We start from the raw sequence: 26,905 nt of genomic DNA on the forward strand, positions 1-26,905 counted from the left end.
TCGGACCTGCGGCCATATGTTCTGGACACTCGGGTGAAGAGAGGTGCAGAGCTTTCAACTGGTCACCACCTGGTGGTGAGTTGGATCAGATGGTGGGGGAGGATGCGGGGCAGACCTGGCAGGCCCAAACGTGCTGAGGGTTTGCTGGGAATGTTTGGCAGAGGAACCTGTCAGAAAGATCTTCAACTCCTACATCCAGCAGAGCTTCGACTGCATCCCGGGGGAGTACGGTGACATTGAGTCCGAATGGTGCTCGTCTATCACTGGGGCTGAGGTGGCCGAGGTGGTAGGAAAACTCCTTGGCAGTAGGGCCCCGTGGATGAAGCTCACCCCGGGTTCCTCAAGGTTCTGGATGTTGTGGGGCTGTCCTGGATGACACGTCTTTGCAACATCGTGTGGACATCGGGGGCAGTGCCTCTGAACTGGCAGACTGGGGTGGTGGTTCCCCTTTTTAAAAAGTAACTATAGGGGGTAAGGTCTATGTGGGTGTACTGGAAAAGAGAGTCTGACTGATAGTTGAACCTCGGATTCAGGAGGAACAATGCGGATTCCGCCCCGGTCGTGGAACACAGGACCAGCTCTTTACCCTCGCTAGGATCCTGGAGGGTGTGTGGGAGTTTGCTCAACCAGTCTACATGTGTTTTGTGGATCTGGAGAAGGCATTCGACCGTATCCCTCGGGGTTATTCTGTGGGGGGTGCTCGGGGAGTATGGGTACTGGGCTCTTTGCTACGTGCTATCCAGTCCCTGTATAAACAAAGTAGCCAAGTGGCGGAAGGTGTCCTCCACTTTTGGTGGTCTTTGGTAGTTTGGTGGTCTCAGGATTCCATGTCTGCTTTTTGCGGATGATGTGGTATTGTTGTCTTCATCGAGCCAGGACCTCTTGTTGGACCAGTTTGCAGCCGAGTGTGAAGCGGTAGGGATGAGGATCAGCACCTCCAAGTCCGAGTCCATGGTACTCAGTTGGAAAAGGGTGAAATGCTCTCTCCAAGTTGGAAGTAAGCTCCTGCCTCAAGTGGAGGAGTTTAAATACCTTGGGGTCTTGTTCACGAGTGAGGGAAAGATGGAGCGTGAGACTGATAGGCGGATCGGTGCAGCGTCAGCACTAATGCGGGCTCTGTACCGGTCAATTGTGGTGAAGAGAGAGTTGACCAGAAAAGCAAAGCTCTTGATTTACCGTTCAATTTACGTCCCAACCCTCACCTATGGTCACAAGCTTTGGGTAGTGACCGAAAGAACGAGATCACGGGTACAAGCGGCTGAAATGAGTTTTCTCCGCAGGGTGTCTGGACTCTCCCTTAGAGACAGGGTTAGGAACTCGGACATCCGGGAGAGACTCGGAGTGGAGCCGCTGCTCCACTCCGAGTCTCTCGGACTCGACCACCAGTTGAGGTGGTTCGGGACTCTGGTTCGGATGCCTCCTGGACGCCTTCCTGGTGAGGTGTTCCGGGCATGTCCAATGAGGAGGAGGCCCCGGGGCAGACCCAGACAACATGTCTCGACTAGCTTGGGAACGCCTCGGCATACCCCCGGAGGAGCTGGAGGTGGTGGCTGGGGAGAGGGAGGTCTGGGTTTCTTTGCTCCGACTGCTTCCCCCGCAACCCGGACCCGGATAAGCGGTGGATAATGGATGGATGGATATTTATGCCAAACATGTGAATCTCTTGTGGTTTTTTGCGTCATTAAATTAATATACACAAGCAGTGGGCTCTATATATGTATTTGGCATATACAGAGTTATTTCAGGGTGGCACGGTGGCACAGCAGGTAGTGTCGCAGTCACACAGCTCCACGGTCCTGGAGGTTGTGGATTCGATTCCTACTCCGGGTGACTGTCTGTGAGGAGTTTGGTGTGCTCTCCCTGTGTTCGCGTGGGTTTCCTCCGGGTGCTCTGGTTTCCTCCCACAGTCCAAAAACACATGTTGTGTAGGTGGACTGGTGACTCCAAAGTGTCCGTAGGTGTGAGTGTGTGAGTGAATGTGTGTGTGTGTCTGTGTTGCCCTGTGAAGGACTGGCGCCCCCTCCAGGGTGTATTCCCGCCTTGCGCCCAATGATTCCAGGTAGGCTCTGGACCCACCGTGACCCTGAACTGGATAAGCGGTTACAGATAATGAATGAATGAGTTATTTCAGAGTATACAGGTTAAATGTAATTAAACAGACAAATGAAATACATATTTCTAATGATTTTTGGGAGCATGGTTCAAGCAATACATATCAGTCCTGCCAGTGGAGACCAACGGGTTTCATAGTGTAAACATTTTTAAATTTAGAACTAGACTAAACAGGCAGAAGAGGTTTGTACTTAAAGAATAAAAACACATAAAAGACACATATTGGTCGCCTCCTATGAAAAATATTTTTGAAGCAGTTGTGAAAGGCCTAAGCCTATCCATTTACATTAAAAATAGAAAAACAACTGTTTAGAATGTTCTACAAAGAATTTTGTGTCACAACTTGCCCATGCTCTAATAGGTCAGGTCATCCAGTTTAGTCAAATTTGAGTGGTAGTTTATCTTTTTTTCTCTCTCTGGTTTTTCTTTTTTCTTTTAATATGAGTTTAATTTACAAAAAAATTTATAATTAAAGCTATGTTCCCTGGGATTTTAATTGGCCCCAAGTCTGTTTAGTTATGCCTTATAATTTGTTTGTTACAGCACACGTGACTCATCTAAATTTTCACAAACACTGGTGCATATACTTTACGAGACATTAAAAATAAAAAACTTGCAATGGTTGCATGTAAATCACCCGACTTGAAATACACGACTGACATAAATAAGTAAGAGGTGCCCCCACATTGGCACTGGTGCAGTCTGTGATGAAGTGGCCCTGATACAGCAGAGCCGTGGTGCAAATAAATACTTAACGCTGGTGTCCTCCAAGAAGCCCAAAAAGCCATTCATAAAATATAATTAAAGCCACGCTGGCCAGGCCTGTGCTCTGCAGAGACTCATCCCACTGGTCCTTCAGGAATTAGGGTCCTTCTCCGTGCTTTATGGAATGGCAAGACATTCTAATGTATTCAGCAACTGTTGCAGAGGCAGTTGGAGAAGCAGTTCTTGGTCATAAACAGAAAGCTCATTCAATCTTGTCTCATCAGTTTTTGTCCTCTCCCCCTGTGATTTATGGTGAAGCAAGCACCCACAGGATGCAGTAGAGTTTATTTAGTTTTCAAACCAGAGGGCTGGGCAACAATAAATCTAGCATATTTTAAAAAGTAACTAATTAATCACACAATTTGCTGAGAAGTCCCTTCTTAATACTGAATCTCTTAATAATGGAAATTTATATGTGAAATTAGGACAACACAATGAGATTATATTTATATTAGTATACACACATACATACATACATACATCTTTTCCGCTTTTCCATTTCAGGGTCACGGTGATTTATATTATATATAGTATAATATAGTATGTATAATATAGTATATTTATAGTATGTTATTGTATATTAACAAATAAAGTTAAAATGCTAGTACTTCCTAACTGGTTAGAGGAAACTTCTTTTTTACTTTATTGTAATATCTTGTGTAGTTTTGAAAACATTTGTATTAGAATCTATTAATTTTCTGAGTAAACATTTCAGGATGAGCTTTAGCAATGGACACAGAAGTAACTAACTGTTGCAAATGTTTTTTTGTCTGTTTCTACTGAATGTTTGAAAACAATGCATTGTAATTTAAGCATTTATTTTGTTGCAATATGTCCTTGAAATTAATATATTATTTTTAACTGTTTTTCTTATCGCCAAATAGAAAGAAAAAAATTAAAATAAATAAAAATAAATAAAGATAATAATAATAAATAAAGGCGGAACGGTGGCGCAGCAGGTAGTGTTGCAGTCACACAGCTCCAGGGACCTGGAGGTTGTGGGTTTGATTCCCGCTCCGGGTGACTGTCTGTGAGGAGTTGGTGTGTTCTCCCTGTGTCGACGTGGGTTTCCTCCGGGTGCTCCGGTTTCCTCCCACAGTCCAAAAACACAGAATGGTAGGTGGATTGGTGACTCCAAAGTGTCCGTAGGTGTGAGTGTGTGAGTGAATGTGTGTGTGTATGTCTGTGTTGCCCTGTGAAGGACTGGCGCCCCCTCCGGGGTGTGTTCCCGCCTTGCGCCCAATGATTCCAGGTAGGCTCTGGACCCACCATGACCCTGAATTGGATAAGCGGTTACAGATAATGAATGAATGAATAATAAATAAATCCTTGAAACACTGAGGTATTATTTTAGGGCCATATTGAAGGGTTATTGGAAGGGTCTTCTCCTGACACTGATGTGTTCTTCTTCCGACACTGTTGAAGAAAACTAGATCCAATGGCATCTTGTGTTTATTACCTATTGCATTCTGTTCATGTAAATATTACCATAGGATGTCGGGAAAATGTATAACTAATGTTTTTCGACTTCAAATACCTAAAACATAATAGCCTCTGTTCACAATTAGGAAACATGTCCTAACATTTCTCTACCTAGCTATCTAACTGGGGCGTGCCTAGACTCCGAGGAGACCCTGGGCTTAGCCCCAAGAAGAAATGTTGTTCTATGAAATCTTTACCAAATGTTTGTAAGGTCCCAGCAAGAATTCAGATCTTACTATGAGGGACTTTGGTTTAATAGTACAATTCTAGTAAAACTGCATAAATTAATATATTGGCTGCACATGTAAACTTACTTTGAGATTACTTTAATATGTGAGTACTTAACTAATACACACAAAATAGCATGATGTCAACAAAAACATAGAAAAACACAGGGCATTTTGCCACATTCAGAAATAATTAGCTCTGGCTGACTGGGTGGGCCCGGGTCTAATTTGGGAAGGCTCAGTGCCCGGTTGCATAAAACAACTTAAGTGAAAATTTACCTTAAGATTTCCCTTAAACATCCCTTAAAATTAGGTGTGTTGCAGAAAATAATGCCTTAAGTGGTACTTAAGGCTTTCTTCATGGAAATCACCATAACCGCTTAACTGTTCCCTTAAGTACTTCCTTAAAAAACACTCACCTTAAAACTCAGAAGATGGAGAACATGGCTGCATTTTTTGAGGTTTTTGAAAATGATTGTGTACCTAGGAAAGATTTTCGAGATGGAGAAAATCCCTCTAGACCATCTGAGTGAGGAGAATACAGATTTAATGTATTATTATTATTATTATTATTATTAATAATAATAATAATAACTAGAGGGAGAAAGTTCATGAACAAACTTTGAATTTAGCTTGTCACATAACATCGTTGCAACATTAGCTTATATACTGCTTAATATCTATGAGGTTAAATGTGTAAAACTATCAATCCAATACTCCCTTAAAATACTGCCAGCTTAAAAAGACTGCCAATATATTTTGACCGCCACCTTAATAAAAATACCACCAAAAAAAAGCTGTTTTATTTAGACTTCCATATTAAATAAATGACTACTTCAAATAATCCTTAAACCCTTAATAAGGTAACCAGTAATCCTTAAATCCAATAAGATAACAATTTGTTGTATGGTTCCAAGAGAATACACTTTTTCTCCTCAGTCCCGTTTGGTATTCGTTTCTTGTTTTCTCCATTATTTTCCTTTTTTTTTTTTAAATCTGCAAAGGCAACTCTTATACAATGGTGTTAAATGTTTGTGTAGTTGTTGATAAAGTCGTTGTCATAGAAACAGTGTAACTTTACTGCAACAAAACCTCAGTCACTACAGTAAATCCCTTATCATTCTCGCTTAGTTAAGGGAAAAATGTCTGAAGAGTTTTATGCAACACACTTAAGTAATTCCCTTGACTAAGGGAAAGCCTTCACTTAAGTTTATATTTAAGAGAAAACCTAAGGTGTTTTATGCAACCGGGCATAGGCCCCTAAACAAAATGATTTTTCTTTAGAATATTTAGAATATTTTTGTGGGCCGAATTAGAGCGATAAATGGGCCAGATCAGATAATAAAAATTTGTTTTTAGAAAAGACCCGGGCCTATAGCCCCGTAGCCCGGGCCTGGCAAGCCCCTGTATCTAGGGAATGCAATGTGTTTTTAGTTTTGACAATAACTACTAGTTTATGGCATCAAATCAATCTGTCATCTTAAGATGTCTGGCCTCATTCATCTGAGGTGATCAATACCTATCAGAACATGTAGCTATTGCCAGCCTATCAGCCACATTCAAACTTTCTGTGCTGTAGGTATTTAGTAGCTCCCAACAGAAGACAGACATTGATCCAGCTAAAATAACCCAACATTAATATTTTCTGTTATAACACAAGTCAGAACTCAGAACTTCTGTTTGTTAAAAATGATCGAAAAAGCTAACAGCTGAGTTAATTACGATCAGGTGATTTATGCTTTAATTCTGACAGGTCGGAGTGATCTGGGTTAGGGAAAATAAAAGTAAAGAAAATGCAAGACATATTTTAGTAATATACAAGTTACATCTGACCTTGCAATGTGCTTGGCCGAGAGGACCAGGCTTGGTACTGGAAGGTTGTCTGTTCGATCCCCAGGACTGGCAGGAACATCCATGGCTGAAATGCCATTGAGCAAGGCACTGAACCCCCAAATGCACCCCGGGCTCCAGGAAGGGCTGCCCGCCGCTCTGGGTGTGTGTTCACAGCCCTTGGTGTACTAGTGTGTGTGTGTTCACTGCCACAAATGGGTTAAATGTGAAAGACACATTTTGTTGTACATTGTACAATGACAAATAATTACAAAAAAAAAAAACGTAATAAGCCGATGCCAATAGGGCCAACAATGACAATCCAATTGTATCTGAAAGCATCACTCAACCTGGCCACTTTAAAAATGAGTGTCCATAATTTCCAGCAAGTGACAAACCGAAAGTGGAAGTAATGATTGACAAGTCTCTTTGGCCAATCAGTGCTCTACAAGATTTAGCTACCCATTGCGTTTTAGTGCCATCTCAGTTTGCTTGGAACCATGAGTGAGCAGGTACAAAAATTACTCTGTTCCAGGTACAAAAGTTGCCTAATGGAAAAGCAAGAAACCCCAAGCAGAGCAGAGTCAAGTAGAGTAGGTACCATGCAGCTGAAAAGAAATATTATTTGATCCCTGTAGTAATGTGAAACTGTGTTAACTTATGGAAAAAGTGTACATCTGTCTCTTTATATAATGTTCAACCCATTGCTTTTCATTAAAACATGGCAATGTTATCCACAAAAGAGGCAAGGACAAACTAAGCCATGAGGCAGAGACAAAAGAGATGTATGACTATTTCTATCATTTCTATGAAGACATTAATTGAACTAATGATGAAATTTTAAGGGGCGGCACGGTGGCGCAGCAGGTAGTGTCGCAGTCACACAGCTCCAGGGGCCTGGAGGTTGTGGGTTCGATTCCCGCTCCGGGTGACTGTCTGTGAGGAGTTGGTGTGTTCTCCCCGTGAGTGTGTGAGTGAATGTGTTGCCCTGTGAAGGACTGGCGTCCCCTCCAGGGTGTATTCCCGCCTTGCGCCCGATGTTTCCAGGTAGGCTCTGGACCCCCCGCAACCCTAAATTGGATAAGCGGTTACAGATAATGGAAATGGATGATATTTTAACATGTGCTAATGTTATCAAGCTATTATCTGATATGTCTGTAGACTAACTACTTCTCATATTTTCAAGCACAATTAAAGTTTCCGTAGCAGCACCAGTTTGGACCTATTTTTCTTTGTGGAAAGTATCAAGCCTTTTTAATGAGTTTTTGTCTCAAAAAATAAATAAATAAAATGTTTTATTGAAACCAGTATATTTCTCCTGCTATAGCACACAAGGGAGTGCTACAGAATGACTGACTTTGGAAAAGCATCTGTGACACATTAAAAAAAAAATTGATATTGACAAATGTACAAGTATACGCCTAGCTATTAATGGAAAAATGCTATATCTCTTGCCTAGGACTGCAGCATGATCTGTGTCAATAACTCACACTATAGCACGCCCTCGTGTGCAATATTTTGTAATAATTCCATACCAAACCTCTCCATATCCAGCTGTTTTGATTCTTAAGTGTTCTCTTCCTGTCATTCTTCTTCAAATGATTTGTTATCTTTATCAAATTAGCAATGTTAGAGTATGTGTTTTGGCCAAGCAAGCCAAAGGTAGTCAGATTTCTACACTCTAAGAGAAAACGTTACGGTAGAGGGACATTATTGGTCACTAAAGGTACAAAGAGTGTAAATGTATCTTTAAATGTACAACTCCCTAAAGACACATTACATTCTCTTCTCCAGAAGGAGAGGTGAATATTTGTAAGATTTCATTACAGAACTGTGTAAAATAAAAGAATATGAATTGGGGAGTATAAAATCAACATGATTTGAAATCAATTTCTACAATTCTAATAGAATAAGCTAAGGTATATTATGTTCCTGTACCACCACAGTGATAGTGTAGCTGCGTATTTTTGATCCCTGAATAAATAATTTACTAACTACATGCTCAAAAGATTTTAAATATCCATTATAAGTGGTGAATTAAAGACACTTGTAGGTGTACACACAGCGGTTTGATTTTGCATACACAGCTGTCTCCTACTAATGGAGGAAATGAAATGGAACCTTCTTGAACATCTGCACAAAATCAACCTTCCCAAAGCCAAGAGTTGGGCTGTGGGGACAATCAAACATCAGAACCTGGACCTGACTACTGTTTATGTGTCTGAATACAGTCATATCCTCACCACAATGTTCCAATATCTAGTGTAAATCCTTCCCAGAAGAGCAGAGGCTGTTATCGTGGGAAAGGAAAGACACATGCCCTATTGCACCATTGAGACAAAAGGAGACAAAAGGAACAGCCTTTAGACGTCTCAGATGTTGCGACTGAGCTCTTGGGCGAGAAAAGCAAGAGTCTGAGCTGAGAACACCCACCACCAGCCCCTCAGCGCTGAGTGCTGAAGCAGACAGAGCTCGGAGGGGGCACAGCTTAGTCATCACTCGCACTATTGTGCATTAAAGGAGCACTGAATGAGTCAGATGGCCCAAGCTGTAAATGTAAAGAGGAGAGTCAACTGCTGGCTTTAATCGCACTGGATCCCTGTGGGAATCATCCAAACACCTTGTTCCAAAGGCAAACAACATGCAATGACAGATTTTAACTACATCTCCTTTTAAGGACTGACCAGGATATGACAAATAGGCAAAGCAAAGTATAAGATACAGTTAGACTGATCTGGTTTATACAGGTAGGAGAATGTTCATGTTTTACTGAGGAAACTGTAGGTTTTTCCAAAACAAATCTAACTAAAAGCCTAATAAAGCTAGCATATAATTCATGCCTATACCGACACATGAGCATTATACAAACAAAGTTCAAAAAACAAACATTCACAGAACAATTTTGTGGTGGAAATCTTCATATCAATGTTTTGATGAACTTGTTCTTGTGTGAAGGATTATTGTGTGTGGTATTAAATTGATTAAAGGGCTTCTGAATTATATCAATGATGCCGGAGAAGCAGTTTTTTTTTTGCTATGCTATGGAATATATAGCAATTATCACAATAAAACTCTGGAGAAATGTGGGAGAAATTCCAGCGAGATACTCCAGAGATGCTCTGGAACATTAATGGCTCTGTTCATAAATGCACTCACTCTGATTTTATCCTGAGCCTTTACTAGGGCAATAGGTGGAAAAAGTCAACATAAAATCTGGAAAAATATAACAGGTGCATTCACACATAAAGCTCCTCTGGGTAAACTCTGTAAATTTTCTGGGTTACCATGCGTGTGTAAAATGAGATTATATCTTGATCTCTGCAGGGGTTCCAGAGACCATGTGAATAATGAATGCTCAGTATATGGTCAGTGCATGACTCTTATGTATGGTATCTATAATAACCTCACCTGAATGGTGAATGTGTATGTTGATGAAGAAAACAGATCATTCAAATTACAAATAAAATGCAGGAAACAAACAGACTTTGGGAAACGACAAAAATAGAAAGTGTCATTGATAAAATGAGTGTGTGCTTGCAGAATACATTTTCATTCTCATTCCTAAGTAAAATTGGTTTGGTGATTTGTCCTTGCTGAAAGATTTTTATGGAAGCAAGTCTGTCTCATCAGACTTTGAAATATTACCATCTTTGAATTTGTAGCACTGATTTTTTTTTGCAGTGAAATTCCACATATTCTGTCATATCACATGCTACATTCACAGGGCCATGACAAAAATTCCACAGTAAAATTTCTTCATCTTCAGGATATCAATAGTCTGTTATATTGTGTCTTTAGTGAGACTTTCAGATTTTTGAGACACTTTGAAAATAAAGAGATAATATCCGTGGAAGGAAGCTAAACGTGTAGTTTTTCCGCGGTGTGGAAGCTGTGTTCGTATGTTGCCATCTAGCGGCGACAGAATGCAACTAGTGCAGCATTTAAGGTGAAACAGAAAATCCTAATGAACCGATTGCTCATCCTTTGTATCCCGGATGTGTATCTGAATTTTTTGTAACTTGTATTTTGGTTTCTGAATTTCATCTACCAAATTTGAGCAACTTCACAATATATTGTGTGAATGTTTTTAAGCTTGATTTTTTTATCAGAATTTATTAACCTTGAATAATAACAGTGACAATGTGTTCTTGAAAATTCACGAGTTCTATTCAAGAGCAATTATATTCAGATACATAATTTCAGTGCAAAAAAATTCAGTGCTACGAATTCAAAGGTGGTAATATTTCAAAGTCTGATGAGACAGATTTGCTTCCATAGATTTTTTTATTATTGACAATGTTTTCAGGTAGTATTCTCATGTTTTATTTGTCTTAGTTATAGTTTCTACATAGCTTAATCATATTATTATTTAAACTATGTTGATGACAATGTTAGTAAACCCATTTTTGTTCCTTTAAACTAATAAGAAATTGAATTTACTGAACAGCGAGGCTTACAACACCATATAATACATGAAAGTATAACATCACTCAAATTAATGTTTAAAAATGTTCCTGTGCTTCAACTCTTACAAGACTATACACCATGAGGAAAATGACAATGTCTTTTTGGCATCAGTCCAAGCTTGACTTTAAGCAAGTCTCCTAGATGTGTCACATTGAGGTTTTGGAACAGAAATCTAAGGCCCCGTCTACCCAAATCAAGATATTTTTAAAAACAAAGGGGTTCGTCTGCATTTTGGCCTCCTGACCACATGAAAAATAGCTTATTAGGTTTTTGAACCTCTCCAAGGGTGGAGATTTTTGAAAAGTCTGTTGTCAGTGGCGTCGTGTTTACAGGCAAAATGTAGATTTTCAAAAATGCTGACGTCACACAGCATGTATGTCTCTGGCTCAAATTCCAAAAGTTCCTCATTCCATATGCAGTGAATTACTCAAGTCATAAAACCAGGTTTTGTGGTGGACAGGGACCAAAAACTGCCAGAACATTAACAACCACCCATTTAAACTTTGATTTCTGTCTGGAATAGTATTATGGTGTTTATAATTGCATGATCTAAATCTGGCTTTAGGGAAACAAGAGAATATTACTTTTTAGACTTAAAAAAATGTCCGGGCGGAATTTTACAAACATCCGGGATTTTGTTTTTCTAGAGCTTACATAGAATTTCGAGAAGCCTTTTGTTCACAAACTAGTCCCGCCCTCCGTTTGGTAGTGGTGGGGGCGTGGTGAAGTAGCCTAAAATCTTCTGATTGGACGGTCTGACTGTGGAGCTACCGTTATTGGTCGATAACCTTCTCTGTAAACATTTAATTGGTCAGTCTGCACGTCAGTAGTCCTTGTTTACGTCAGGCAAAGCTCGTGTACCCACCCTCATCTCGAGCAGCTATACCGAAACGTAAATGTAAGTTCTCGGATGAATTAAAAAAGAAATTCACATGTTTTCCCATGTGTAGCAAATAAAGGTGTAAAGGACCTAAAAGCACACATAGTTTCAGCTAAACATACAACGGCAGCGAGGGGCAGGAGCTCAGCAATCCCCCCCCCCCCCCCCCCCCCCACGCTCCCCAAAAGCACATGGGTGTTTGGTTGTTTCTGATTGGTCTAACTTATCTAATGGCAGTTCAAGGGTTATGTGTTACATTAAATTTCCCAAATTAAAACGTTGTTGAAAACATAACAATTTAAGCTCTTGCCAGAATATGGACATGGTCTTCGTGTCCTCTGCGGTCTGTCGCTTAATAAGACAGTTTGAACATGTCCTGACAACTCGACCAAGGTCAGGGGCACCTTTCTCCACAACTGGGCCTAGCAGCCATGGCATTTCATCTTGCCTGATAGCATCATACAGCACTCCATCATGCTCTGAACCTAAAGCTGTGGCTGCAAGTATAGCGTCTCTGCTCTCTCAGCATGCTTGATTCTATCCCAGCATGCTTCTACTAAACACATCCATCACTGGGCCTGAGCAGTCAAGTCTCACCATGCCTGCAGGAATTACCCAGCCGTATCAAAATAACTGATCACTGATGCTGAGCACCCTCTCAGCACTGCAGTGATGTGGCTATATCATCCATAGATCCTGCAGATCCCTGATAAGCCTTTCAGCACTAATAGCATATATCTAGCTTTTAAAGTTGACAATCATACACAAGCATGATCAGCAAATACTTCAGGCAAAGCTTTGTAGATGCTTATTTTTACATTTTTCTCAACACAAGCATTTTTCTGAAGAGGTGTAAGTCTTAATCTATAGATTCTTACCTGCCAGAATATGCTGTCTATTGTTTGTCCAAGGAAGCCTTCTCGCGTTTCGGAAGACAAGAGCTTGGGGCCCAGTATCGTCATGAACTCATCAAAATCCACCTGTCCGTCTCCTGCGATGAACAAAGAAAAACAGTAGTCTTCATGAACCCCATTCAGCATACTATGCATTTGTATTAAAAAACATTAGATATGAATTTGTACTTTTGCTCCTGGGCTCCTCCTATAGATGCAGAGGGTTATTCACTTTTTCAGCTGTCTTGAAACTGTGCTGAAATCAAAGGTGAGGAGGGAGGAGTGGGTGTGATTTCCTGTCCTCATAGTGCAGTTTCTGCAGTGCTGAGCCCAGAGTATTAACAACAAAGCCTCTGTCCCTATTACAAGATCATCACAATGATTTAAAGTTTCAATTTTAAGGTAAAAACACTACCTAGTGTTCCTTTAATATAAAGAGTAAAACAGTAAATAATTATCAGTTTTGTTCATGTTTACCAGGGCTGCCATTATAGCAAAACGTATTGTATAGAGAATTTCTAGCTTGTTGGAAAAGTATCCTAAGTGGACTATGGGAGCATGCCTAGTCTGTCCAAAGCTGCATCAATGTGAATAGTTGCCAATCTAAAACATGTTTACATTTAGTCAGTGCCCTTTATCATTGATAATGTTTGACTTAAAAACAATTTCCATTTAATCAGCACTTTTTTGTTGCCAGAATTGCCCACATCCATATTTCAAAGAGAAGCTCTTATACAATCTTATTTATTATTATTATATTTATTGGTCACTGCATTCATTATGAAATCCATCAAAGCAAAAGTACTGCAAAAGCATCTGCATCGATTTGTCCTGTCCTTGGGGATAAGACTGTATCCAAAAGTATGTACAAGTATTGATTTAGACCAGTGGCTTTCAAACTGTGTTACACACAGCATTCAGGGGTGGTATGTCATATGACATTTGAAAATTTACTGCATTCACTAATATACAATCTGTTTCAGAGTTTGGATAATTTTGTTTAAATAAAAGGAATAGGTGTTTTTCATTAACAAAAAACCATCTGGGCAAATATCAACTTAAAGGTCTGAAATAGTGCAGATCCATAATAAAGGCCATCCAAGTTTCCAAATCTTACTATGTTTTTGGACTACAAAAGCATACATACAAGTAAGACATACAACACTGGTGAAGAATTTTGTTTATCATTTGCTAATCAGATAAAACCAAGACCAATATCATAACAAAATGGATCCTGAGCCAGATCTGTATTAGTTACTTCCACTGCATGGCTAGGCTCAGTCCATCCACTAAAATGGTAAGCGGTTCATGCTCGTATATGTATTATGCACAAGTTGAGTGTGTGAAGTGTGTGCTTCTGAGTTATGATTATAGGTGGTACTTGGAGGTTTTGGTTTGATAATGGGTGGTACCTGGTCTAAAAGGGGGAAGCCGTGGCCTTGAGGTGAGAGAAGCTGGAGGGTTGCCGGTTCCGGGACCGGTAAGGAACAATTAATTAATGGCTAAAGTGCCCCTTGAGCGAGGCCCCCAAACTACTCACTGGGCAGCCCCTGCTTTGGTTTTGTGTGTGTTCACTGTCTCTAGTGTTTGTGTGTTCACTACCACAATGGGTCAAATGCAGAGAAGCAATTTCCCTAAGGTGATGAATAAAGGGGTTTATTCTTGTTCTTCTTCTAAAAAGTTTGAGAACCGCTGATTTAGACAATTTAAAGATGGTGATTTCACTTTTAGCAATCAGGAACATAACAGATTAATATCTTGACAATTGACATATTATACTCCTCCGCAACCGTTACCATAATATGACAAAATAGTGGGAGAATGCTTGAATTTTAAAAATGTATATGAAAAACTAATATGACCAGTTATATACAAAATTCTGCATCTTGTATCTGTAACAGCTAGTCACAGAATCTAAATGCTTACATTAAACAACACAGGCTGTTTTTTTTATTTTTTTTCCCCATCACCTGCAGGCAGCCATGCATTATGAGTGTTCAGTTCTTAAGTAAGGACCTTAAACTCAAGTGCTGGCCCTCGCTCCATCTCCTGATTGTGTGCCAGTGCTGATGAATCATAAGCAGAAGAGGTAAAGAGCAGAGAAATAAACAGGGGTACGGTGCTTTTTTAAATGTCAATGCAGCATCCTCCTCCTCCTCCTCTGGCGCTGACCTGAGCAAAGTCACTTCTGCCTCATCTCTTGCTCTTCTCAGAAAATGAGTCAACCGCACTTAATTCAGCTTCATTCTGCCACTGTAAGCGGCTCCTCAGGCACAGAGAAGCTCATCCATCTGACTGCACTGATTGGTCAAATTCACCTACTGTCCGCCAGCTTCCGAGTGACAATTACCAAGACACTGAGACCTTTATCTCCGCAGACAGTGCGATGAGCCGCAGGGCCTGGCTGATCTAAAAAGCAGGAATGGACCATGAAGGCAAGATCAAAGCGTTTACAAGGCTTGACAAAGGTTTGGAGACATTTACCTCACGTTTTAATGATCAGAAAACAGATGCAGTGTTGGGCAGTAGTCTGACACAACCCTTCATTTAATTTGTTTAAGCACAGACTTGAATGAAAACAAATTAGCATAAGATTTAAAGATGATTGGACTCTGTAAAGGCATGTAGAACTAAGAAGACCACCAAAACTCTCAGCATTGCCTAATAGTTTTCATTATTGATAAATGTTCAGTCAAATGTCAGAACAATAGTCTCAGCCAACCCAGAAACTTCATCATGTAACAAATATTACTAAGTTTAATGACTGCTGTTCCATTTAGGTATTTCACTTAATTAAGTTTCACATTCCAAAAGTATATACTTCAGTGGTCTCCAATCTTCCTCACAAAGTGCAGGTGTGGTTGCAGGTGTCCCCTGATAGAATCACTTTGGCTCAGTCAATCAAGTGATGTGCTTCCGCTGGGGTGGAATGAAAACCTGCAGTCACGCCAGCCTTATGTGGATAAGACAGGACAGCTGTACCATAAACTTCAGCAGCAGAAATTATTAAAAACACTGAAAAACTGTAGGTGATGTTCAAGATTTTAATAATAATAAAAAAAGAAAAATTCTAATATAATTCAGGATGTTGTCTCACCATTTGCTACCTCTCCAGTTTATCTGTGCACTGGATAAATGTCTAAGTTAATAAATGTATAAGTTAATAAAAAGAAGGGTCTCAGTCCGATAAGCACAGGCTTTCTCTCTCTGCTTCATTCAATTAGCCATGTCTGACAAACAGCATCTGAAAGTTTTTAGAGAGCAGAGAGACTTCCAAATGCTGAAAAGCATAAACTGAGATTCCTGCTCCATAGGTGGATAATACTGATTTAATTTTGCACTTTCTTATTACTCAAAGGAACACCATGTCATTTTTCTACCTTAATATTAATTCATTCATAGTCTGTAACCGCTTATACAAATCAGGGTTGCGGTGGGTCCGGAGCCTATCTGGAATCATTGGGCACAAGGCGGGAATACACCTCACAGGGTGACACACACACACACAGGCTCACACATATGGACACATTTTGAGTGTTTTTGAACCATGGGAGGAAACCCACGCAGACACAGGGAGAACACACTCCTCGCAGACAGACCACCAAGATACCCTACCTTAATATTACATCTTCTAAATGATTGTGATGTTCCACAGAACTGTAATGGGGAGAATAGGGCCTGTGACTTCCCCAGTCCACTGCTGGTTTATTGGAATAAGCAACTTCTGAATCACAGGGCAAAAGGCTCACACGAGAAATGTGCAATACTTTATGGCACAAATCTCACAGGTGGTTACCTAGCTTGGTATTCCCAGTATGGTCATTAGTAGAGAGAGAGAGATATTTAGCCGGATTGGTTCATGTTGGTTGTAATAACATGGTTCAGTATAAATCATGAGCGAAATATTTTTATCAATGTAGTCAACATCATTTAATTCGGTTACACACTTTCCCTGACTCAACATCAAGCCGCTTGTGTCTGATATTAATATCCCTCGGCTCGGCAGAAATTCTGTGTGTGTGTGTGTGTGTGAGTGTGTGTGTTTGTCTGTGAGAGAGAAACAGAGAGTGTGTATTAACAGAAGCTCCAAGAGCCGGTCGTGTGTGTATGAGTGAGAGAAGTGTGCATGAGGCTTTTACTGTAAACATGAATTACACTCAGCAGCAGGTGGTTTTTTTGTCTCAAGAGACAAAAAGCCAATCCTTACATAGTATCCTTTAAGGTGGAACTGACTCCAACTTTGGGAGGGTGCTAACTGCATGAAGGTAATGACAGACAGAAAGTACTGAAAACTAAATTTGAGTTACAAGTGAGTTTCCACACTTTTTTGCAGAAGAAAAAAGGTATGTTCGAAGTATTACAGTACAATTATAAAATTTACAATTAAAATATGGTACGAATATGTTCCCTAATTAAAGGTAAATAATATATACCTAGACAGTAAGTGTCAACCACTTACTGTTGTTTATTTTTCATCGTCAAACAAGCCATGTAGTTGGCTGAAACTAAACTTAAATGTAAGTTTTTAAACACTGTGAATGATCAAATAAACTCATTTCTAACTGGAGTTGTTTAGTTTTATAGCACTTTTGGTAATGCAGTTATCCGTCTCCTGAAGAGAGCAAATGGTCAGGAAACATTCTGAATTTTAGAGGAAAAAAAAAGTGTTTTTACATTACAATCGTGAATGTTACCTTTAAATTTCTTGTAGCACAAGAATGTAACTGCTGCACTTTTAAGGAAGAATGGAAAATCAAAATAAATATGTGGTGAATATTAAGTTAAGACATCAGCTATATCATTTACTGGTTACATTTTGCCCTTTATTTCTGTCTATCCAGAATTTATCCAGTTATTTTTGCTATTTGTCACTGAACACACTTAAAAATTATGGTTCTACAAGGGTTCTTTAATAAAGAAAATGGTTTTATATGGTACCCTGAACACTCAAGGAACATTTTGCATGATTAAAGTTTGATTAAATGATTAAGGAGTTTTGGAGAACATGCTATAGATGGTTCTATGTAGCACCCTTTTGAAAAAGGTTCCTTAGGGCACCAAAAAGGGTTCTTCTATTCTTACTACATAGAACCATTTTCTTTATTAAGCATCATTTTTAAGTGTGAAGTAATTATATTGATCTGAAAGAGTATATCTGACCCTTTTTTTTTTTGCTAAAATTATTCAGTGCATCCCTGGATGAGATTTTAATGTGCATCGGTTACTCACTGAGGATTAAGCCACAAAATCATCCACATGAGCCACACCAGATTTAGTCTTGTGTGGTGTTGAATGAGATGTTGCAGCTGTATTATTTATTTTTTATTTGTAAATGTCACTGGGGTGCAGGTTATAGATGCCCGTTGCAATATGGGTACTGCGGGTGCACAGAGAGCAGGTGTAAACGAGTGTAGCCTTCTGCTAATGATGAGGCCACTGACCCCCAGCTTTCTCCCCCACGCACAGCCTTCACACTCTCGCATTATACAGACCATTAACTTCCAAAGGCACCGTCAAACACACAGTGAGAAAATGCTGTCTTCTCTCTACATTTCTGCTTGCAGGACTTGTAAATAGCAGTGGGAATAAGACCCAGCTCTCTATATTAAAGTCAAAGAAGCAGCAGGCAGACCGTGTCTTCTATGACAAGTCACACCCAGAACGTACACTCACCTAGTCGCTTATGAGTAATACAGCCGACATAGTGGCTGTAAACACTCACACTGTAAATTAGAGCATCATCCTGACCCTTTGTGATTCACAACAGCATTCTGGCTGATCAGAAAGCAAGGGAGGCCCAGGTAGAGTTGAGGTAAGAAAAAAAATATGACGCTAAAGTAAACATAAGCAAAAAACACTAAGAGCAAAACATATTACATTTTCTATTTTTTTTCTATTTAATCCAACTGTTACCTTTATTCCAGCATCAATTATTATCAAGACACCTGATTTCAGCCTTTCTAACTAATTCACAGGGATATTATTTATTGCTTACAAAGTCTTAGCAGTTTGTTGCAATTACAGATTCACACAAACCAATTACAGTGATGCATTGATATTCCACATCAGAATGCACCAGCACTTTTTGACTGATTTACAAATGTTCGTCTTTTTGTTTCTGTCTGTTTCCTTTTCTAAGCGGCACGGTGGTGCAGCATGTAGTGTTGCAGTCACACAGCTCCAGGGACCTGGAGGTTGTGGGTTCCAGTCCCACTCCGGATGACTGTGAGTTTGGTGTGTTCTCTCTGTGTCTGTGTGGGTTTCCTCCAGGTGCTCCAGATTCCTCCAATGGTCCAAAAACACACGTTGGTAGGTGGATTGGGCATTCAGAGGTTTCCATAGGTGTGAGTGAATGTGTGTGTGTTGCCCGGTGAAGGACTGGCACCCCCTCTAGAGTGTGTTCCTGCTTTGTGCCCAGTGTTTCTGGGTAGGCTCCGGACCTACCACGACCCTGAACTGGATAAGCGGTTACAGATAATGAATGAATGAATGTATGCATGTATCCTTTTCTCATTTATAGTGTCTTCACAGCTCCATATCTTTCCATACTCACCCTCAAGGGTACAGTACCTTTAGTGAGAGAACATAATTGTACCACATTCTACTTTAATTGAATTTTTTTAAGTTGTGTTGATTCATATGCCCCATTTCATCTACAGAACTACATTTTGTTGTTATAATTTTATTTTACACAGTTCTAGAAAGACAGCTTACAAATATTCACCATTTTTGGAGAAGAGAATTTAATGCACCATTACAGAACACAAATGAACTGTGAAAACCTTTACACTTTTAGTGACAATAATGTACTTGTACAGTACTATTTTTTTGTGTAGTGTTGAGTCATGTTCTCACAGCAGATTGACAGATACATCTACTAAGGAAACAACTACTAAGGAAAGCTAGAAAACAGACAGGGTGCAGGATATCTCTATTTCGCAAATATGGATGACAGGGTGGTTTCTGGTCTTTGTGAGAACTTTTGGTTTCTGATCCTGATGCAATAGAGTTGATCAAACCTGTCAGCTGTTTGTCTTCCCACAACATACAATGTGTCCTTAAAATGCAGCCAAAAAGCAGTGGGTTAAAAGACATTTTTTTTTGCTGATGTAAGTTCGCTGCAGTGACAGTGCTGCGCTGGTATGAGTGGATCAGACACAGCAGTGCTGCTGGAGTTTACAACCACTGTCGTAGGTCCAACTTTCAGATGTATAGTCGGAGACAGAAGCTTATCTGTTGCTGCACAGTGTGTGTTGGTTGTCCACTAGTCTTTCATCAGTGAACACAGGACACCACCCACAGGATCCATAAGAACAGGGTGAATAGGCCAAACAAAATATGCAAACAATAGATCGGTGGAACTAAGACAACTGACAGTGAGTGTAGAAACAAGGAGCTGGTGACCATCCTATGCTACTATGTTAAAAGCTAAATTTTTCACAATGTAACATCATCAAAACAAAACACAACATATGAATTCCCTTCAAATGTTTGTATATATCCTCTCCTCTCTGGATTTAAATCTATCGTCTACATTTTCAGGCTGTAAAGAAAAACCTGGCATCTTTTCTGATGCAGAGTCACATGGAACGTTGCAAATAGGGCTGAACGATATGGCCAAGGTATATATCAAAATATATTTATTCGTATCAGTCAGTACAATATAATTCAGATATCAATATGAACAATAAAAAAGCCACTGACAAGAAAAAACTCTGACAAGAACTGAAAGCAAAATGACATCACCATTACCAATATCAATATTTTAAATTAACTTTAAAACTGGCCATCAGTCAGTGACAAATGCAGTAAATAATAATAAAATGTATATAAAAATCATATTACTGTGATTGAAACACAGTAAAGAAACAGTAAAGAAACAAGCTGCAAGAAACATAATAGAGCTCACATTTTATGCCATTTCTGACAAAACAGGATGTGATACACGAGTCTAAAGTACTCTCTGTAAGCACTTAAGAAGCAATAAGAAGGGTGTTTATTTTGGACTCACATAAATGACTGCCTCACCAGTACTGAAATATCTATGCCCCTTGTGTGTCAAATGCTTTGCAGCCAATGGCATGTTGGTAAAACTAGGCTTGCCTGGTCTTGTTTAAAGCAAATTCTGATTATCTCCTATAGATGAAGACATTTATTCTGATAGGGACGAGGGTCTACCAGGGCTTGGGCTGTTGTTAGTCACACCATCTCTATATTTTCAAATAATTTATAAAGCTTCTGTTTATTTTGGACTTTCCTCAGGTGCAGGTGGATTATTTAATCTGTTCAGTAATACTTTACTATTTTGACTGGAAAATACATAAAAGAAAAGCAGTCTTTTGATTTCTGCACAGTGCTCTGTGAGGTGTGTAAATTTCCAGATTTAAGGCTTGTGTATTTAGGGAGACAAAGATGATTGTTTACAGTCACAGTGTGTTCCCTTCACTTTTGTAGGACCAGGTGTCACTTTTTGTGATTCCTGCTCAAATATGCACTCTCATTGTGTAAGTCGTTAGCTGTATGCCGTTCTTTATATCGCTATTTAGCTACAAGGGACAACGCCAATGAGAAAAGCAAAGAATAAAGATGCTTTATGGTAACAGTCAACTGCATGTAGAAATCACAAGCAAATTATCATAAAGTGTGCTCTGACTGAGATTCTGCCTCAGAGTGAGAACAGCACCTTTATGCACATATACCACAAAGATACACCAGTCATATGATTAAAACCACCTGTCTACTATTATGTAGGTTCCCTCATGCTGCCAAAACATCTCTGACCCATGGAGACCTCTAAATGTGTTCTGTTCTGTAGTATCTGGCAACAAGACATTAGCAGTTGTGATGTGGGGGCTCCAGGGATCAGTCTTTTTCTTTCAGCACACTGATCAAATTGAGATCTGGGGAATCTGAAGCCCAAGTCAACACCTTGAGCTCTTTCTCATTTTCCGCAAACCATTCATAAACAATTGCTGAAAGAGGCAACTGATATGAAAATACATGACTGGTCTGCAACAATGTTTATGCAGGTGTGTGTGCAAAGGAACCTCCACTAGGGCTCATTATGTCCCAGTAGAACATTGCCCAGAGCATCACACTACAAAATGATTCAAGAATTGATTCAAGATGTCCTTCTTTGGAACCCTTGGACCTGCTGCTTGGAAATTATCACCCAGATAGGACATTAGACTTTCAGATCCTTAGGTTTGCCCATTCCTCCTAATTTCCTATATCAACTTCAGGAATATATTGTTCACTTACTGCCTGATATACCCCAACCTTTGAAAGGTGCAAAGACAATCTGCAAAAAGAAATTCTATTGCCACTTTTCCACGTCATGTTACATACTCTATTCGAATGAACACAGCTCTGCTCGCTTTATGGCCACAGGTACCTGGTAGGTTTTCCACTAAAATGGCTCCCCCATAAGGTTGGTGGTGATGTCGCAAAACACCATCTCTAGCAAGAAACACAGGTTTTGGAAACTACGACAATGACGGGGGTGACATTAAGCACAGCTCTGCTCATCAGTTTAGACATATGGGTGTAGTTTTTCTGTTCTTTGATGCACCATCCACCTCTCATTGGATTCTTTTTCAGCCACTAATCCAAGAAGTGTTTGAACCTCTCCAAAAGACCACAGTGTAGTTACAAGCTGACATTTTGTCTCAGATAACAATAAACCTGACCTCAACTGTAACTTGTAGATATTTACAAACAGATAATTTGCATTTCGTTGTGATGGTCAAATCTCTCTGTCAAATCAGTGTTCTGCAAGGTTTACATGTCATGTTAAGTCCCTACTTGGCTCTCTAGAGCTTGCGGTTCTTGGTTCCAGGTACCAAATATACTTAATGAAAAAGCAAAAAAGCAGAGAAGAACCGAATCGAGTAGAGTAGGTACTATGCAGTTGAAAAGTCCCATATTGAGGTACTGATGTTAGCTGAGTTCTGGATTAAAAGCAGCATTCAGGCTGATCTCAGATAGAGCTGTATCTCTTCAAATGATGCAGTTTTAATGCTCTACAGTTCAGTGCTGTGGGGCTTCATATCCCACTTTTGGCTATTTACATATATATACACTTTGGTATTTACATATATATAATCCATTTGAGGGACACAACTATTATTACATATATAGCTTACATGCATATGTATGTGTACACAAGTTCTCAAAAGAAAAACTCACCATCCATATCCAGTCTCTGCATGATGATGGCCAGCTCCACTTCACTGGGCATGTACCCTAGGGAGCGCATGGCCATGCCAAGCTCCTGCTTGGAGATGAAGCCGTTGCCATCGCGATCCAACACCCTGAAGGCCTCGCGAATTTCTGCCAAAACAAACAATCAGACGATTCAGCATCCCTGTCTCCCCCTCACCCCCACATCACTCCAGCTTGTACTTTATGGGGTTGGGTTTACACCACTGAGCAGAGCTGACTCCAGTTAACACAATCCATTTGCTACTCTGCTTTCGCACTCATTTTGTCATAGTCTAGGTAGTGAGTCCTCCTGCTGCAGACACGCTGCTTCTCCCATCAGAGCCTCGGCCTCGACTATTTTAAACGTCTTAAACACATGTTTTTACTCCTTGTTCTTAATGAGCTGATTTTGTAAAGCACTTTGAATTGCCCTTTGTGGATGAAAGGTGCTCTATAAATAAACTTGCCTTGCCTTGATTACTTCAAGCTGTGCCCACTCACTGTCCACTCTGTTAGACACACCCACATTGTCGGCCCACCTTGTGGATGTAAAGTCAGAGACAGTAGCTCATCTGTTGCTGCAAATTTTGTGTTGGTGATCCTCTAGTCCTTCATCAGTTCACACAGGACGCTGTTGGTTGGATATTTTTTGGGTTGGCGGACTATTCTTAGTCCACCAGTGACACTGAGGGCTTTAAAATTTCCAGGAACACTGCTGTATCTGATCCATTTGTACCAGCACAACACACACCAAAATGTCGGTGCCGCTGGGGCCTTGAGAATGATCCACAAGCCAAATCACACCCGGTCTGTGGTGGTCCCTAGCACTGAAGAACAGAATGAGAAAACAAAGTATGCAGAGCAACAGGTGGACTACACTCTGCAATGTATAACTACAAAGTATACAAATCTGTATGGTCAGTGAAGCTAATAGAATTGAGAATGAGTATAGAAACAAGGAGGCGGTCATAATGTTATGGCTCAGTGCGGTCATAATGTTATGATGAGTGTATGTGACCTACTATACCTATCATTATCTCTAACAGATAGAATCTATGATGGGCAGAATGAGAGAGAGAAGGGGGGGGGAGTAAGAGAGAGAGAGAAAGAGACTCAGAGAGAATGTGTGAACTTGTATGCAACAAACCAAGAACAGCCAAAACCACTCTTTTGGAAGATATTTATACACTGCTGAGGACCGGGCTGCTGCCTCGTTTTGACTTCCCCACATCTACTGATGGGTAGAGGGTTCTCTGATTGGGACACTGGCGAAGGCTCGGTTGTTCAGATACATATTTCATAACCAGCTCTTTCTGAGAGAAAGCGCTTGCGGCAGGCAAGGCTGTTTTTAAATAGAGGCGGAGTGTCACACTGCTAAAGAACACCATGACTGCGCAGGCTGCTCGTGCTCCAGGCCTAACACTGAATAATTCGGCCTGGGTGATAGATGAGTTTCAGCCGGCCATCTGGGGAACGACATCGCCACCACCACACACACACTTCCGGCCCTCGCCGCCCTTGACCACCCGAGACCAAATTCAACTGACCGACCAATCAAGGGTTTTGTGTAATTTGTCTGATTCAGGGGTTCCGAACCTGGGGCCACCATTCCTTTTGGGGATCTTGACATGTGTCCAAGGGACACAGAGAGCAGTGGCACATGGAGGTTGTTTGATGTCAATGCACACATAAATAACTATCCTGTATACACTCATCGACCAATTATCATTTCTCACTAAACTCACCATTTACACACATTTCTATTGCAGCAAGAGACAAAAATCTAAATTAAACTAAAGGGGGTGCATGCATTCTGGTTCCACCTGCTGCATATGCTCTGTATTCTAGTAACACAGAAGGATTTGTGTGCATCACTCTGTAATGGTTGCACTTTTAAAAATTAATGTTTTTTAACTGAGTATTTTGTTGCAGACATTTCCTGCATTTATAGATTTTGCTAATCTGCTCTAAATGTTTCTCTTCTGCAGTCTCTGCTAAACACAAGGCAGGTTCACGTGGAGAGATCCTATGTCCTCATATTTTACTTTGCTATTTTCAGCTGCAGCATAATTTTTATGCAGTGATTTTTTAATGCATGCAAATTATGTGTTTTCCAAACTTCTGTGGGCTTATTTTTTCTTTATTGTGGCCCTAATGAAACCATTGTAACATAGGATGTTGCTTACCACTGTACTGATATAGGCAAAGGGTCACTGCTGCTTTAGACCTATGAATGTGGATATCAATCTTTCCTAAATTCAAGGGTTACTACAAAAATACAGTATGCTCAAGACAGGAATTAACCCCAGTCCTGGACTGAAAAATATTCTGAACACAGATTCTGCATTCATAAAAATAACTCCAGATTAATTTACATAACTCCAGATTAATTTGTTACATAAAAAACTCCTTGTTTTTATATATTCCTTGTTGGTGATAGTCTTCTTAATATTGGTTTAAAGCCTGCTGAATCTATCTTTATTAATTAGGTTGTAAATATCTTAAAGGTCATTAATAATCATTGTTAACAGATAGAAAGGGTGACAGTGACCTCTTTTTTGTCTAAAGATAAAAGTGTCTTATAACCTACTGAAAATATCTAAGGGAGGATTAAGCTAAAACCTGAGAATGTGAATTTAGTCATTTCACAAGGTAAACACCACATTATCAGGCTTAATTTTAACTGATGGAGAAGACAACGGTTGGCCAGTATTCTGCAAGATCTGAGGTTTAACTGTGTAGACGGATGTGGGCTCACTATCTGGCAAACAACAGGCCACTGTTGCCCATTCTATCTGTGTTATGAATAATCGTTAATTAGTTTTAATGTATTAACAACAAAATTAATGATCAGATTTTAAACCATGTATAACTCTTTAAGTATAGTCTTATTCTAAAGTGGTACCCAAAAAACTAAGAGTCTGAATTGTTATAAGTTAACAACTGCAATTGATCTAGTCATCTGATGATGTGTTAACTGGGATGATAACTGGGAGCTCAAATGTCCACTGCCCCAGCATTCATGTTTGGAAGAAATGGACGATCAGATTAAACCTGAACTCCTCTGCTGTGAGAGAATTAAAAGGATGGGAAAAGAGCTTTAATTTAATCAAAGCCTGGTTAGTGCTAAGTGCTCATAATCAGCATTAGGGACAAACAGAAACACAAATGTCTGTTTAAACGCTGTATTTTTAATTATATAGGCTATTTCTTTTGCAAATAAGGAACTCATCCAAAGTCGATATTTATTTTCCCCTGTTGGAGGCTGAAAACAACTTAGTTCCTACTTAGTCATGAACATTAATATGTTGTATTTTTAAATGTATTTTATAGTCATTCTGTATGAAACCTGGCTTAACAGGGTTTTCAAAAATTGCCTCCATCACACGGTTCATATCAGACTTATACATTTATTTAATCTCCCAGCGCCTTTTTTCATGCATCCCTAAAATACTGTGGCATAATCTGAATGACAAGTATTTTTTCACAAGGCTGGCAAGTGTCTTTGGTAGCAAGGTACAATTTTATCAATTGATGTTATTATATAAAAGCACTGAATTATTTTACTAGCCTACATTTGGTGCTAGATTTCCATGGGACAGAATTTTTAAAACATCCACCATACAATCAGAAATCACCTAGATGACTGTCAGCAGAAAGCCCAACATATATGACAGACCACATGATATGTCTCATAGCAAAACATATACAATGTTATTACTTTTCTTGAGTCTAAAATACAAGAAATCAATAAATAGAGTATTCATTTAATCTCCTTCCAGAATAAGTTTAGTTCATCCTCATTCATTCATTGTCTGGAACCACTTATCCAGTTCAGGGTGGTGGTGGATCCAAGGCCTACTCGGAATCATATTGCACCCTATTATTTCATAACCAGATATTATAAGATGAGAGGAGAGTTTGGTTATTTAAAAAAAATAAATAAATGAGGTAAATTGGGTTGTAGTTTTCTTGGGTAAGGGGTAGAAATATACAGCGATTGCTGTTATGGATTGTAGGGTGAAAGAAAAACAAATAAATAAATA

At 39.7% G+C, this 26,905-nt stretch overlaps 1 protein-coding gene across 3 annotated transcripts in view; it reads right to left on the minus strand.

Moving 5' to 3' along the window:
* Positions 1 to 26,905, minus strand: part of caln1 (calneuron 1) — a 92,827-nt gene that overhangs the window by 43,519 nt on the left and 22,403 nt on the right. For all 3 annotated transcript variants that reach the window (XM_066662512.1, XM_066662510.1, XM_066662511.1), the window contains 2 exons: positions 22,845 to 22,988; positions 12,642 to 12,754 (listed from right to left, as the gene is read on the minus strand). In XM_066662512.1, the coding sequence (XP_066518609.1) occupies positions 12,642 to 12,754; positions 22,845 to 22,988 (257 nt within the window). The remainder of the gene's footprint in view (positions 1 to 12,641; positions 12,755 to 22,844; positions 22,989 to 26,905) is intronic.

This window comes from Hoplias malabaricus, chromosome 1, assembly GCF_029633855.1.
Source record: "Hoplias malabaricus isolate fHopMal1 chromosome 1, fHopMal1.hap1, whole genome shotgun sequence".
Taxonomy (NCBI): Eukaryota; Metazoa; Chordata; class Actinopteri; order Characiformes; family Erythrinidae; genus Hoplias; species Hoplias malabaricus.